The sequence below is a fragment of the Ochotona princeps genome, chromosome 3 (assembly GCF_030435755.1).
Source record: "Ochotona princeps isolate mOchPri1 chromosome 3, mOchPri1.hap1, whole genome shotgun sequence".
NCBI classification, from domain to species: domain Eukaryota; kingdom Metazoa; phylum Chordata; class Mammalia; order Lagomorpha; family Ochotonidae; genus Ochotona; species Ochotona princeps.
Genome location: NC_080834.1, coordinates 68005359 through 68022680, shown reverse-complemented (window position 1 = coordinate 68022680; position 17322 = coordinate 68005359). Strand labels below are relative to the sequence as shown.

General features: G+C 37.8%; 1 protein-coding gene across 1 annotated transcript in view; it reads left to right on the top strand.

Moving 5' to 3' along the window:
* ABI3BP (ABI family member 3 binding protein) overlaps positions 1-17322 on the top strand; it is a 230799-nt gene that overhangs the window by 175003 nt on the left and 38474 nt on the right. The window contains exons 47-52 of the mRNA XM_058661811.1: positions 3825-3884; positions 5036-5083; positions 5857-5928; positions 8134-8211; positions 14001-14063; positions 15604-15672. Coding sequence (XP_058517794.1) covers positions 3825-3884; positions 5036-5083; positions 5857-5928; positions 8134-8211; positions 14001-14063; positions 15604-15672 — 390 coding nt within the window. The remainder of the gene's footprint in view (positions 1-3824; positions 3885-5035; positions 5084-5856; positions 5929-8133; positions 8212-14000; positions 14064-15603; positions 15673-17322) is intronic.

Genomic DNA, 17322 nt, shown 5'->3' with positions numbered 1-17322 from the left:
ACTTGTCCAGTTCAAGTTCAACCGCCTCTTAGGGAGGCCCTCTCAGGTTTGTAGGCAGAGCCAGCAGAGCGTCACCTCGATCAATTAGAAGCACCAACATATCATCAGCAACAGTCCAGGTATGATGAGGCTGGTGCAGAGTCCACTGATTGACATAGTCCGTCTTAGGGTTTCCCCTTGTCCAGTTTTCCGCTGCAAGCATAAAGCTGAGGTGGTTGATTCATCTACTCCATTTTCCATCTTTTTTTGATTAATGGTTTGATTCCTCCATTTTGTTCAGGGGAATCCCCCTAAAAAAACCTTTGAGGCATTCCCAGTCCAGGCTCCTACATGTACTACTAGTAAGCACAGTGCCCGCCACCGTCCATCACTCCGATCAGCTGATGGTTTTAACCCCTGGGTTGGTTCTCTTCTGAGCCCCGACCTCTATTGGAACCAATGAGTGTCGCAACTCTCCCCGGCTCTGCCCATCACACTCTTGTCCCTCACCTAAACCAGTGGGAGGAGTGCTGGTCGGGTGTTGCATTCCCTGCTAGCACAGGCCATTTCACCTTGGCATTTTGTGTTTTGTACTGTTTTTTTTTTTTTTTTTTTTTTTTATCGCAACCAAACACGGCCAGGCCACCACACAGTTTCAGCACTTGGGCTTGCCATTGGATGACGTGAACTGACTCAGCCTGGTCTGCCCCACCCGAGCCAAGTGTATTCCAGTGGGTCACATTCCAAAGCCTCTTCTGGGTTATTTACCTCCATGCTTCTTGCGTTTATTTGCAGAGTCAGTGTCCTGTCAGAGGATCTGTTCAGGTTCCTCCCTCCGACTCCTTCATGGTGTCGGGCTTCACACATTCCAGCAGGTCCTTCGGCCAGCTCCGCTCTTCAATCCATTCTGGTTCCTGCTGTTGAGAGTTTCAGCCCAGCCACGGCTCGTCCATACCCACGCATATCTCATATATGGCTCAGATGGGGTTGAGGCCTAGCCGAGCCCGTCCAACGTCTATCCTGGTCCTCCAGAGCACCAAACTGTGCTGTGGTCTAATCCGGCATGGTGCGTCAAAGCCGAATTGATATTTGTGCCAAGGGATTACAACTGTGACCCGACCAGAACTCAGCCTCCCTCCAGTTCCTGTGCCCCTTAGTGGTAGGCTCCACGTAGCCAAGGCCTCCACCACGCTCTCCAACCAGGCCTGTTGCCAGCCAGTGTTAAGTATGTCAGAGGTTGCTCTGGTCAGCCCAGAGCGTCCTATAGACTGTCATGCCTCCTGCATAGACTCCACCGGCCCTTCTAAGCCGTCCAATGGGGTCAGAGTGTCAGGGCATTGGTCCACGTATGCCTTACACATTCTAGCCCCGAGTATGGTTCTTGAATGCCAGTCAGTGTCATAGTAATGCCCTATCAAATTATATTTTAGAATGTAATGGAACAATAATTTACATTAAGAAAGTTTACACACATGCAACCACACATAAAGCAGCACTTACAAAAAGTCAACTGGGAAGGCCTTTTGTTCCTCTATGGAAATAGTCATTTCATGTCTGCAGGAGCCATTACAGATAGTGTAAGAATCCAGACTCTGTATGAGTGCTACCAGTGTAGGCTGTGTTTGTGAAGTTTACAGGTGGTACTTTTGGAAGCACTGTGAGCTGGACAAGTTGTATAAATCAAAGCAAGTTAATTTTTAATTAAAGAATTGGGCAGATACAGTGAGATTCTTCTCTTTCCTTTAAAAGTACAATTATTGTAAATTCCAAGGATCAGATGGATGGAAGAGGAATCATTAGATGTCCCTCTCAAAAACTATAGGGCAGAACCAGGAAAGAATTTGGGAAATGAGACAGGCTGGGGTCTCAAAAAGAAAGAATAGCAGAGGGGTGGACATGCCTCAGAAGAGAGGAGAGTGCAGATCTGGGATCCCATCTCCTGAAGCTCCTAGAGCATCAACACAGCATATCAAAACTTAGGGGACACATTCAAGGCAGTGTTAAGAGGAAAGTTCATCTCAATCAATGCTTATGGTAAGAAATTAGGAAAGCACCAAGTAAATGAGCTGACCATACATTTGAAGGAGCTGGAAAAACAACAGCGAAGCAATCCCCAGGAAATGGCTCTTAAGGTGACTTCCAAAAATTTCTGTGCTTGTCTAGGACTGCACCAAGGAGTACAAAGTTAGGATGAAGAAAAGAGAAGTTTAAGGTGCAAAGGTTGAGTAGTCTGATTGTGAGGTATTTCTAAGAGAATCAGTCTCCATAGACTGCTACCAGGGCCAAACTTCTTCCAGACTGCATACTGTACCCCCTTTAGTATCTAATATGAGCAAAGCATTCCTTATGCATTCATTTAGTCCATCTTGGCTGCTGTCCAGTTACGATCACTGTTTTGGGTTAGTTGACTTTTTCTTTGAAGTGATACACTTCAAAAATGCAGCAGTTGATGGACTGGTCAATATTAAGCTGGTTAATAGAAATGAGTCTAAAATACAATATAGATTCCTTATTTGCACTGATGAGTTTCTCCTAGTATGGAAGATTTATGTTGGTAAGATCGTGCTCTTGCTTAATTCAGCATACAAAGGAATGCCATGTAAGAAAAAAACGTAAGTCAAACTTGCATTTCTTAGTGCTGCAGTTGACCATGTTGCAGAATGGCTCCTCCTCCTTTCCTGTAAATATTTGTTTCTTTTCTTTGCACTGATTTTACCAGCTTTCGAAAGTATGTCTTAACAGCTTATTAAAGCATCACTCTGTGGTTGAGCAGTGCCAGTTGAAGCAGCTGGAATGCACATTGTCCTAGCCTGAACTCCCCAGCAGACTGTAACAGCCATACACATTGTATTTACGATACATCCTTCTCAACTTCTTTTTAAACCCAGCTCCTATTTGTATAGTCTAGTACTGTAACTAATCAAGTATTTGACACTACAGGCTGCTTTGTACATTCATGACCTTCAAAGAATCTTTTCCTTCCAACTTCAGATAATCATTTAGTTTGCCTTGCAAACTTGAAATTTCCCACATCTTATCACTTGAATCCCTAGAAACAAGACCTGGTATAGTTGAATTGGTCATTATTGTAAAGGCCTTATCAAACATGATCCAAAGATCTCTCTGGGGTTAATTTTTGTTTAAAAAAGTGTCTAGTTATAAAAAATATTTCCAAGTGTCACTTTAATTTAGCTCATAGAAATTCTGATGGGTCAAATTTTTTGCTATTCAAAATATCAAATTCTGCCAGTACAATTTAGCTGGTTGTTTAGTAGCCTAGAATAAGAACAGATATGGTGTGCAAGTTAACTATCTTAACAATCAAGAGAATGCCCATTTTATATCATTCATTTCTATGCTGTTGGGAAAATGGCAATTATTGTCTTGTAATAGAGAAATTTCCTTCACCTTCTGAAGTAGAGTTCTAACTGAATCCTAATGTACTTTGCATCACCACGTAGTATGCAAAAAAGAGTATACTAAATTTGAGTACGTCGGTTGTTCACCTGACATTTTTGTCTTTTACTTTCATATTCATACACATCAATGATTCCTAAAACCTAATACTATCCTTAAGGTCACATTGCTAAGGAAGGAAAAAAATTCAAGTCCGCAATGGAGACATCAAACTAAACTATGACAGTCTCTGTTTCTAGTTTCCTGTCAACAAAATCTTAGCTATATGGTGACATTGTTGTATTTTGAAAGGAACAGTTGTCTTCTCTGTTTTGATGTTGAACTGTCACAAAAATATCTTCCTCATGTTTTGCATGATATTATAGCTAAGGGTTAAGTTTAGGTGTGGCAATTAGAGTACACAATGTCTTTCAATCTCTCTGTTTCAGTTTCGAAAGTTGTGCTTCCATCTCATAAACCAGACCCACAGGATTCTCAGAGTGAACGTGGTAAATGAGTTATTTTATTTTCCCTATTAGAAAATGCAGTTTTCAAAAAATATTCCTGAGATCAGTATATTTTAATGTGTATGATATAAAACAAGTTCAGAGGAAATTGTGGCTATAAAATCTATACTTCTATCAGGGAATTGAAATTTCTACAGTCTGGTTGAAATTTTTGCCTCCTCTTAAATGAAAGCATAATACATCATAAATTTTCCCAGAACTGTATTTATGGAAGGCTGGCTATGCTAAAATTATAAAACATAATTATTAGTGGAGTCAACTGATTTATAACCCTTTAAAATGCAAATGTGATACCCCTGAGTTGGACATGTACTCTTAAAGAGAATATAGGAATGCCCAGTCAAAAATTTTCCTGAGTGATGGTTTAGAGTTTTTATTAAATGGAATTCCCTAAAAGGCACCTGCTACAGGTTGAATAATGCTTATTCAAAATGGAGCTTCAGATTTTGATATTTTAATATTTTAGAATATTAGCATATATATAAGATATCTTGGGGTGGGATCCAAGTCTAAACATTAGATTAATTTGTTTCCTACACCCCTATACACATAACTTTTTTAAGTAGTTTTTTTCTCCTTTGAATATTTATTTGAAAAGAACAGAAAGAAAAGATTCCCCATTTGCTGATTCATTCACCCACGAATACCTGGGGTAGCCAAAGCCCTAGGTAGGAGCCAGGAACTCTTCTAAAGCCCACATGTGAATGTCAGCAACCCAACCTTTAGTCTTCACCTGCACATCAGGATACACATTAACAGATTAATAGTACATCCTGCACTCAGAGGTACTCCAACATGGGATGGAAGTAGCCCAAGAGGTGTCTTAACCAATAGGCCAAATGCCCACCTCTGAGTAGTTTCACACAGAAGTTTTATTGTACGTACACTTTGTGAATAAGCACATGAGATCAGGTGTGCAATTTTCTACTTGTTAGATTTCTATCAGTGCTCAAAAATTTTTGGATTTTGGAGCTTTGTGGATTGGGGAAGCTCAGCCTGTATGAAGATTTTCTCCTAATTCTTAGAGGATGTTTAGATGATTAGGTGGATGCATCTAGAAAATATAGAAATGATCTTACTCCCCCAGGTAATAATTCTCATAAATGTGTTTCTTTGGTTTGCTTTTGGCACAGCTCTGCAACCTATTACCTTTAGAATTGATCTACCAAAGGCCACACTAGGTAATGTCTTTCCCTTACTGGTCAACTCTCATTGTTTGCTTTGCTGCCCATCAAAATTTCAGGTCCTGTTCAAATCATCATAACCGTAGTTGCATCATACCTTCTAAACCCATCTCAACATTTCATCCTCATTACAATTACTCTTTCCAAAACAGAACAGCAATACTTTCCCTGTTGGCAAGGATTTGCTCTGAAGATCATTAAGAAAGCTCACCACTGAGTGCATCCATCTGTATCTACCTCATTTAACTTGTGATTCCAACTTGTACCCATCCAGTTAACAATTTCTACTAATCTAGTGGTTCTCAGCTGTCACATTACAACATACTTGCAAGAGATTTTTGAAAGCTGCTACGAAATTATTATAATTGATCAAAATAATTTTTATATACCCAAGGTTGAACAGACTCAGGAAGATGAATGTTGCAATGACACTACTGCAACATGTGTTTTCTTGGGTGGGAGACAAAGGGATTTTTAAACAGACCAGAACATGTGTTACCCACACTCCTTAATCAGGGATTTTAATGAAAGTAGTCAAGTAGAGAACATCATTTATTATGCTCTGGTATAAAAACAGTTGAGAACCATTACGTGGATATTCCATTATCGTTTCTCTAATAGTTCTCCATACACTTGGCTTTCTTCATCAAGATTCAGTTCATGTTTTCATTTCCTTTTTTATGTCAGATGAAGGAAACTCACAATGCTGGTGTAGTCTGATAGCTGGCCTTGAATCTGAATGTTTAGAACCTTGCTGCTTTCTTTTGCAGCTCCTTTAGAAACACGAGGCATACCTATGATCTCACCAAGTCCTAGTCAAGAAGAACTACTAACCACTCAAGGTAAAAGTTGTTTTGCTACTTACATCCAATGAGTGACCAGTTTTGTAGATATTGGCCATAAAGTAGTTGCAAGAACATTATTTTCATGGGTTGTGTGCAAAGGACAGGTCTTTTTTTTTAACAGTATGACAAAAATCCATCTAAACTTGATCCTTGTGCCTTAACTATTTCCCTTTCTAATATTATGCCAATTTTCAATATAAAATGACAATGTTTCATTGGGAGTACATCTTTGATTTGGAAATAGAGATGCATACTGCATTGTATCTTCACATCTCAATGTGTTAAGCTCTATTACAGAGTTATTAAACATCCCTTTAAATGAAAAGTCATAAAACAAAATCAACAACAGGAAGAAAACAGAAAATTTACATGAAGTTAAAATAACATGAATTTAAATTACATGCTACTGAATGATCAACTTGCCACTAAAGAAATGAAAACCATAAACTGTCTTGTGACCCATGAGTCAATGAGGAAATTAATGAGGAAAATAAACTTATTTTGAATGAATCAAAATTTTAAAAAATATCAAAACTCCTGAGATATAGCACAAACAGTATTGAAAGGGATATTAATCTTGTATTTTCATGAAGGTTGCCTTGTATCAGAAAGAACATATGATATTTGTCCTTTGGAGATTGACTTGTTACATTGAGCATAATGGTCTCTAGCTGGGACCATTTGATTGCAAGTGGTATAATTTCATTGTTTTTAATGGATGAGTAGTATTCCGTGGAGTAGATGTACCACAGTTTTTTAGCCGCTGCTCTTTTGATGGACATCTGGGTTGTTTCCATGTCTTTGCTATTGTAGATTGCGATATTGAAAATATAGGAGTACAGATTCCTTTTTCATATGCAGATCTCATTTCCTTTGGATATATTCCCATAAATGGGATAGCTGGGTCATACAGCAGATTAATTTTCAGGTCCCTTAGCACTCTCCATACTTAACTTTTATAGTGACTACAATAGCCTACTGTCCCAACAATAGTGAAGGAGGGTACATTTCTCCCAGCATCCATACCAGCAGGTGTTACTACTAGAGTTCTGAATGTAGACCATTCTCACTGGAGTTAGATGGAACCTCAATGTGGTTTTCATTTTTATTTCCCTGACAGCTCGGGAGTCTGAACATGTTTTCATATGTCTGTTACACATTCAAATTTGTTCTTTTGAAAAATGTCTGTTTGTTTCCTTCACCTATTTCTTCACAGGGCTGTTTGTTGTGCTGTCATTGAGTTTCTGAAGCTGTTTGTAAATCCAGCATGTTAGTCCACAATCAGTTGTATAGTGTGCAAGATTTTGTCCCATTTTGTTGGTTGCATTTTTATTTCATTGCTCATCTGCTTTGCTGTACAGAAGCTTTTTAGTTTCATGCAGTCCCATTTGTTTATTTTGGCTTTGACTACCTGTGCTGCTGGTGATTTTTTTGAGTAATCTTTCCCAAATCCTATGTCTTACAGAGTGCTTCCTATGCTTTCCTCTAATAGTTTAATGGTTTCTGGGTGCATATTCTTGATCCATTTAGAGATGACTTTTGTATAAGGTGACAGATGGATGTCTTGATTCTTACTTCTGTGCAAGGTGCTGCCCAACCTTCCCAACAGCATTTGTTGAAGAGATCAGGCTTTTCACCTAGATTATTTCTGACTTCTTGTGGAATATCAATTGGCCGTACGTGTGTGGGCTCTCTTTTGGAGTCTCTTTTGTTTTTCTTAGGAGAAATGTGTCCTGTGTCAATACATACTCTGATTTTCACATAAGAAAAATCAAATATTCTTAAATGCTATAAATATATATTTTATATGATTATTTTCTTTTCACATAAATAATGAAGTAGAGAGGAGATATGAAGGGGATAAAGATAAAGAGACTTCACTTCAGGAGGCACATTCACATTTGGCCATGCAAAGAGTCCATGTAAGGAGGGTATTTTGTTTGACTTCTTATTTTTACTTTTTAGCTAAAAGTTTTTGAAAATCCCTGTAATTACTATAAAAATAACTGTGAAAAACAGGAAATATAATAATCAAGTTACTGAAATATGTTGCTAACTTTGAATGGCATGACTGCTGGACATAGTTTAAAATACAATTTATTCTTTTGTCATGATTTTAGGCAGAAAAGCATCCAAGGGTCTTATGTTCTGTTCACAGTGAAAATCATTTTTCATGAGCCATCTTACTGTGTTTCTCCCCAGAAGAAATAGACCAGTCCACCCAGGAACTCCTCACAACTAAAATTATAAGAACAACAGAACTGGCAAAGACAACTCAAGGTAATGTGATTTCCCCAACTCTGGATAGTGACATTCCTATTGTGCTTTTTTTAAGAAACTTTACATCTTTTATTATTATTATTATCATTTTATGATAGTTCCATAGGCCCTGGGATTTACCTTACTCCTTACCCCTCACTGAGTTCCCCTATAGTAATACCATAGTATAGTTCTTCATATAAAGTGATATGTCCATCATTATGGGCATGGACAATGGCAGAGTATAGCATCCTTATAGGATATAGTAAAGATATAGTAAACAGTTTCATTAGGAGTCCATCTTTGATCTGGAAGTAGAGATACATACTGCATTGTATCCTCATATCTGGATATGATAGTGTCCATTACACAATTACTATACATCCTTTTAAATGAAAAGCCACAAAACAAAACCAACAACAGGAAGAAAAAAGAAATTTACAATGCCATGAAATTAAATAACATGCTACTGAATGACCAATGTGTTGGTGAAGAAATGAAAAAAAAATCAAGAATCTTCTTGAAGAAAATGCTGCTATTGTATGTTCTATGAGTTATGGGAATTCAATGAGAAAGTGTTTTGAAGAGATGAAACTAAGAAAAAAAGTCGAAATCCATGAGATATAGTTTCCACTGATTTTTGTTGATAAGTCTCCTATAGGCAACAAATAGATGGGGTTTTTTAATCCAATCTACTAATCTATGACATTTGATTGATGAGTTTAATCCATTTACATTCAGGGTTAATATGAATGGGTAGTAATTTGGTCCTGCCATTTTAGCAATGAGTTATTCATTGATTTAGTCTTTGTTGTTAATTTACTGGAATGTTCTTCACATTTGCCTTTGGTTTTGGTGGGTGCTATTCCTCTTCTCTGTCAAGAGAACATCTTCAAGTATCATTTGTAGGGTAGATTTGGAAGAGGCCTTTTGTTAGAACATTTCTTTACTGTAGAAGAATTTTATTTCATTTTCAAAGACAAAGGAAAGTTTTGCTGGATATGTTATCCTGGGCCAACACTTTTTTTGCCTTTAGAATCTGGAATATGTTGCTCCATTCTCTTCTGACCTGTAAAATTTCCTGTGAGAGGTTCAGCTGTGCGTTTAATTGGCATTCCTTTATATGTCAGTTGATTTTTTTCACATGCATATTTAAAGATCTTTCCCTTATATTCCTTATCATGTATCATGGTGAAGACTGCTTTTGGTCAAGCCTGTTGGGAGTTCTGTGCCCCGCCTGGATGTTGTTTCCCAATTCTTTCTCTAGATTAGGGAAATTTTCCCTTAGTATTTCATTAAATAGATTTGTAAATCCAACTTCTCTTTCTGCACCTTCTGGAACTCCAATAACTCTTCTATTTAACCTTTTAATAGAGTCTTTCAATTCCTGAATACTTTTTTTAGCTTTGCCCAGCTCTTCTTCCAGCTTTTTGTTTGTTTCCCTCTGGTGACAGGAGATACCTTCCAATTTTGACATTCTTTCTTCTGCCAACTTCATTCTATTTTGGAGACTCTCCACTATACTTTTAATTTGATCCACTGTATTCTTCATTTCTGATATATCAGCTTTGATTCATTTCCTGTGTGACATTGTTAAATTTCTTCAACTGCTGCTTTACGTGCTCTTGTTATTAATAAAATACTCCTGTACTTTTCATTTGCTCCACTGTTTTCTTAATTTGATACATCAGCTTTCATTTGATTCATTTCCTGTGTGACATTCCTTAAATTCCTAATACTCATTGTTGTTACCCTTTGGACAGGTTTCTAAGCTGTGTCACCCACAAGTCAACAGTTCAATTTTACTTGTTGTGGTTGGTATATGGCTGTTTGTTTTCAGTCACTAATGCCACTCCCTCCATTGAGTTCCAGATCTGGGTTCTTTTGTTAGTTTTCCAGCATGGTCTCTGTAGCCTCAGCTCCTGGCTCACTGTGATTCCATGCTGAGGCTGTACAACCTTTCTCCTGGTTCTGGTTCCAGCAGGTCCCATGATTAGGGAGATACCAGATGTCCTAAACAACTTAGGTTGTTGGTGGTGCTGATCTTGCCAGAACCTGTTTACTGTTAGGTATGAGGGCTACATGGACCTAATTTGACCTGTACAATGTCAAAGTTGGTATTTTCTCTGTGGAACTAGTACAATGCACTGGGCTCAGTGTGTTCACTCCCAATTCAGCGCTTGTGCAGCTCACTGTTGGCCCTGTAGCCTTAAAGCTTTTGCCACACTGTACAAAATGGCACCTGATGTGCCACTACTAGAGTTCTTGATCTGGCCATCAAGTCTGAGGGCTATCTGGACCTATCTTGGGTGGAACTTGTAGGATGCCACATTGTTGTAGTTCACTGAACCAGAAATTTGTTCACTCCCAGCTCAGTGCATGTACAGTCTTGTCCCTTGCCTCCATAAACAAAATGGCACCAGATTTGGCTTTAGGTGATAGACTAGGATGTGAAATCCAACCTGTTCCCGCACTGTCCATCTGGGATCTGCTGCTCTGTCTCTGCTCCTGGTCAAATCAAACAGACCAGTAGGGTAAGCAGTTCTTTCTCTGGGTTCATAACCTGAGCTCCTGGTGAATGCCCCTTCCCACCTGGTTGCTGGTGGAGTTCAGATCACTGCTGGCTGAATGCTGCTGTAGTATTGGTCACTGCAACACCACACCGTTGTGTCCAGTGCTTTCCTGTGTCTGTCAGTCTCCGGGTACCCCTCTGTTGTTGTTCTGTCCTCTCCTATTTCCTGGAATGTGCCCTCTCTGTTTCACACTGGCTGATGTTTCTGTTTAAATGTGTACTTACCCTATTCTGCCATCTTGATTCTCCCCCTAATAAGCTTTTTTTAAAAAGATTTATTTATTTTTATCAGAAAGGTTGATATACAGAGAAGGAGAGACAGACAGGAAGATCTTCCATCCAATGGTTCTCTTCCCAAGCGGCCGCAACAGCTGGAGCTGAGCCAATCCAAAGGCAGGAGCCAGGAGCTCTTCCAGGTCTCCCACGTGGGTGCAGGGTCCCCAGACTTTGGGCCATCCTCTACTGCTTTCCCAGGTCACAAGCAGGGAGCTGGATGGGAAGCAGGGCCGCTGGGATTAGAACTGGTGACCACATGGGATCCAGGCGTGTGCAAGGCTAGGACTTTAACTACTACGATATTGCGCTGGGCCCCCTAATATGCTTTTAATCCATAAATAGTCTTCCTTACAAAATGCAGCTCCTCACCCCAAAGTAGTATTATATTATTTTCATTTTGTAGGTGAAAGCCAGAGCTGAATACTTTTATTAATATTAATGGAATGTAGAGAACATCACTTCTTAAGTCATTGCTTTTGACATTAACAACTAATCATAAAGGGTCCCATTTTCTTTCCTTGCTTGACCTTCATTTGCCCATTTTTCACATCTGATATATCAGAACCTTTGCTGCCTTCCCCTTCTGTTCCTCCTCCCTTGTTTTCTCCCTCTTTCCTGTAGTCCCCACTCAAGCACTTCGATATATACTATGGCCTGAAAGAAAAACCATTTTTTAAATTACAACATTTAAACATCTGAGGAACATGTTCTGCTAGATTTCTTATTCTTATTTTTTCCTTCTGTCATTTTCTAGGTTTATTTCTTCTTTGTGATTTATTGCTTTTGGGGAATTTGTATTTCCTTACACAGTTCCCTATTTCATCTTTGTGCTCTCAGAAGTCTTCCTTTGTATATTTGTCTGTCCTACTTGACATATAATTAGCCATGTATTCCTTTAATGTTGCTGCATCACTTAATGACCTCTTTTACCCATCTCTAGTTTTAGATGGTAAGAAGCAAAAAAAAAAAAGTGAATTGCAAATTTCATAAAGGGTAGGAAGACAAATTTACTTTGTAAGCCACTATCAATGCTAACTCAAAAAAGTTGAGAGATTAAATTTGAAATAGTAAGAGGAAATGCTAACAATAAGGAAAATCTAAGATATTTATTTAGTCAGTTTGTCAGTGGGGCAACTTATGACCAATACTCAATGGTCAGGACAGTTCCTTGAAAGTTTTATTTACTATTGAGGTATAAATATATACAGAACTGGTTGTTTTTAGTATATTTTATTAACTATCTATAAAGATAGCTAGAAGTCAGAAGCATAATATAGTGACAGGCCTCCCATTTCCACATTAGCAACTTCAAAAACACAAAATTCACAAAACTCAGTTCCATTCATATTTCACCCTGAAATTTACGTTTTTATTGTTTATATTTGTCAGTCTTTTTCATATGTGGCTTAATAGAAGATAGCTGATGTCATACCTATATAGCAGTATTTTTCAGCAAAATAAATATTTACAATAAGCAAGATCAATGAATATGCCTGTTCAGTTCAAGTGGTATTGCCAAATGAGAAAAAAGATTTTATCTAAATATAGCTTCTTGGTTTTCAGAATGGCTCTTAGATCTTCTCTTGCTTGGTTTTTCCTTTATCTTTGTGAGAATATCGATATTATATCATCATTACTAATACAAACTTAATTTTCATCCAATTTCTCCTAAAGCATATTTATGTTAGCAGTTTCACAGACTCTTGGGTGTGTATGTAGGATCTTATATCATTGAATGAGTTGTTTTAACCCATTCATATAATTTGACTTTTTAATGTATGGAGCCTAAATTGTGCTATCTTTGGATTCATGATCTTCTGGAGTTTTGCCCAGTATTTTTACAGTGGGCTCATGAGGGATCTGTTTACCTGAGATGACAAAGATGTCCTCAAAGAAAAAATCTTCAGGGAGGGTATTAGCATCCAAAATTGTACTCATTACCGTCTTTGCATTGCAAGGTTATAAACAAGCTACATTAGAACTTATTTCACAGGTCCATTTTTCTAAGCTCTGTAGGCAAAGTGTTTCTGATTCATAATTACTTAAATATCTACTCAAGATACAAACAAAATAATCGGCATGTTGTTCTCTACTTCCATAATATGCAACAAAATTTCTCCAGTCTGGGCTAAAACACTGCCAGGGGGACAATGTAGTACCCTAGAGGGCAGCATAGGGAAGCAGTAATGGGGTGGAAAAATTCCAGGATGTACACACGTAGTCCAAGTCCTAAGGGAGAAAGATATTTCAGCATTATCTCACAAAATGTGCCTGCCTACAATGGCCACCCATTAATTTATTGACTTAGTCTTCATTTAGGAATGCTTTCCATGCAAACCCTACATAATAGGCACAGAAAAGAAGTTGCTTTTCGTCCAAGCTTGTCTGAGTTCTCATTCCTCACACACCTGTCTTGATGAACGGGGCTCAAGGCATCTTTCTCTCTTGTTCAAACAGCCTTAATTATGGCACTAAGTGACTACTTCACACTTCAGGGTTCATGAGCAACACAAGTCGATAGAGACCACATGATCCCACTCTGCTTGCCCATCTAAAAATCTGTTTCTCTTTCAGATTGTTTGTCTTTTTTTTTTTTTTTTTGCAAAATAATGTTCCACAATGACCCTTATTCAGAGATGTGGATAGCTCGATGGCTGACACTCTTATGTTTATCTTGTTAAGCGACTATGCGATAAAATTTATGATCTTGGAAAAACATGAACTAAATGATCATTATTTCTTAACACCCATTACAAATGACCTACTCAATGTGTGTGTGCCTTTAACATCTAGTCATGGATATTCTCACTTGTTTTATTTCCCCTTAGTATCATTGGGGATCAAGGACTCTCCTCCTACTTCCACGAAAACAACATTAATTGTTGGCCTCTGAGGTGTTAGATCTGCATTCAGGGAGCTTGGGAATTTTGGTCATTAATTATGAAGTATTTTTCTATTTCAGCACCATATTGGCTGTCTACAACTGTGAGGCCCAGGACACCAGACAAACCGCCTGTCAGATTTAGTGAGTTGCTTCTCTGCTGACCTACATAAGGAGCAGACTGGGCAGATATAACATGGATTGAAACAGCCAAATGCACCGAAGCAGGAGGCAGGGGGCACTGAAACTGCAATAAGTAACATGCAGAAAGTTTGATCCATGTGGATAACTGAAATGTATTGATCAATCCATGAAAGTGACAAAGCTGTTTAAGAATCAGACTACCCTGCAACATTATGGATAAAAATCACTTTAAACTTTAATTTATTTTCATTTTATTTGAAAGGCAGAAAAAAAAAAGATACCTTTCATCAGCTGGTTCACTCCTCACATGCCTGCAGTACCCAGAGCAGTCACAGGCCAAAACAAATCAATTCAGGTCTCTTACGTGGATGGCAGGGTACTCAAACCATTATCCCCAGCCAGTCTAGGCACACATTAGAAGAAAACTGGGTCAGAAATGGAGTAGCCCAGTCTTACACTAGGCACTCTGATGTGGGTTTCAGGCATCCCAAGTGGTGACTTAGCCACTTTACCTTCACCGTGCCCTCCTCTGCTTTTCCTCCCTTTCCTCTCTATCTTCCTCTCCCCCGCTTCTTCCTTCCTTTAAAGTAGGTAGAAAAAACTACATAGAGTATACTCAAAGGCAGGCAATCTGGCCTGCTCAGTTAGTCATAGTACACTTAATGCTTTTCTTTAAAATTCTTCTAAATTCACAATAATATTGAAAGTTCAAAGTAGGAGAGAAATTTAAATGACTTCATCTTCATTTTCTGTTCAACAATGGGTATGTCCAAGGATTACTGAAGTGAAACCTGTAGTATACTGTGATAACTATACCTACAAACTCCTATGAAAGGACCAGCAAGTTAAAAATTATGGATTAGGCTTGAATTAATGCTAAATGCTCCATTTTGACTCTATCAAAGTTATAAGTAAAGCAAGGCATTTCCTGTGTAGAATTATAAACTCCCTACCAAGTTATTTTTTACAGTCAAGTATTAAGTTCACACTTTAGAGTACAAACTCAGGTCTTCATAAATATTCCCAAATTACCAGAATATAGCCTCTAAATAACGAACCATATTTTTTAAAAACCATCATTTTTTATTGCCTACTTAAATAACTTCCATTTCTCCGACAATCCTTTTTTACCTGGTTATGAAGTTTTAACATGAAAATGTATGAGCTGAGGTAGGCATTTGGAATAGTAGTTAAGATGCAGCTTGGGGTGCTTGTGTCCCCTGCTGGAGTACATGTATTTGAGTCTGCCTCCAATTCCAGCTTTCCAGCTTCTAGCTAACGCACTCCTTGGGAGATAGCAGGTGTTGGCAAGGACACTTAAGGCCTTGCTACAAAAGTGAGAGACCTGGGTTAGGTTTCTGTCTCCTGGCTTTGACCTAGCCCGGTCCTGGCTGTTGCAGATATTTGGAAGCTAACTAGAAGATAGATTTTTTCTCTCTCTCTCTCTCTTTTCCTTTTGTCTCTCAAATAAATAAATATTTTTAAATACATGCTTTTAAAAATAAAATGGCTGCACTGTTTATTTCCTGCTTTCTTGTAGTTCCAGATAAGACAAGACCTGCCAGACCCAAACCCAGTGGGATGCCCAGCAGGAATGGAGTGGGAACAGGTAACAGCCACAAATATACTTCTTTTTGAGTCTATCAAAATTATAATGTTATTCAGTCTTTGTAATTTTGTTGAATTCACATTTTAATTCATTTTTTACTGTTTTTGAAAGTTCCTAGTACAACTGGAATTGAAAATTAAACTCATTCCAAAATCCAAGTTTCCTGACTCTAAAAACATTAAAAAGATTTTCATTTTCATAAACTCAGTCTGCTAAATTAGCTCTTATATGAAATCTTCTTGCTTCTAAATAAGATCCTGACTAAATATGAATTACTGAATGAAAATAATAAAAATGGCTGTTTTCCTAAATTTCAATACAACTTCACTTTTTGCAATGATAATGACTTGTTTTTTAAGTTTACAGTTTCACAAATACCATTCTAATTTTTCTAGTCCTACATCTGTTAGCAATCAGGAGAATGAACAATAAGAAACATTTAATCATAGCAATTAACAATTGATCACCCTGGTTACAATTATGTTAACATTTCCAAACCACTCAAATGAAATAAGTGACATAACCCTAACCTGGCAAATCAATGGAGTAGGCATCTGATCATAGATAATTAGAACATTGATCTGATAAAAGTTCAAACAGCCAACTTACTCCATGGACAAATGGTAGTCATTAGATGACTTAATGTGAAATTACATCATTTATTTAAATATTTTTAATCATATAAGTATTGTGTTATTCAAAAACATGAATTTATTAATGTATAAACATGTAATCAGTTCATAATTCTCTATTAATAAAATTATGTAAATAGTACCTAAATATATTTGGCATAAGAAGTTTCTTTTATATATTTGTACTTTTATTTGATAACTACGTTGTCTGAAATTCTAGAAATTTTCTTCAAACTAAGTAATGAGGTTAATACTAAGTTTCTAACTCTTGAAAAGCAAGGAATCATTCCAACATCTTTCTGTGCCCACCTGCTTCTGTGTTTCTCCACTGTGGGATTAAGCCGTGTGTAATCTCTGAGATGGATGCAAACAATCTGAGAGATCACCTTCTCTCAAGCCCTTCTGAGAAAAAGGCAGGTATTAGTTATTTAGTAGTCAAATAATCGCTAGGATGTTATGTAAGTAAAAGAAGAAAGCATTTAGAGGTTAACAAAACAAATGAGAGGAATGAAGTGACTATAATCACATTTGAAAGTCATTAACCTTCAATGTAATCAACCCTGACTCTCACCAGGACAATGCTTATTTGAGGGAAGCAGAACATTACTACATTTCCGCTTATCAACAGTATAAATACTTTCCAGAACAACTTGCATCAAAACTAATATCTATTACCCTTTTGAGGACATAAATAAAAGTTTTTCATAATGATCTGTCACATTTAGCTTTCAAATTGTGGTTTAACAGGATGTCTTGAGCTGGTCAACTGTTGATTTAAACAACAAAAAAGTATTAGTGGGCACAAACAAAGCTGAATTCAGTGTTCTCCTCTTTATCTCCATCCCAACCAAAATTTGTTATGTCAGTTCTTTATTCTGTGGCCCACCTCTTGAGATCCCCGTCTGTGTTGAGAGGTCAGCAGAGAGCACCCAGCTGTTAGCTCTTGTGGAGTCACCCTTTGTGGAGAAGGCCTTGAGTGGTACAACTCCATGGATACCATGGGCATATGTAATGGTCA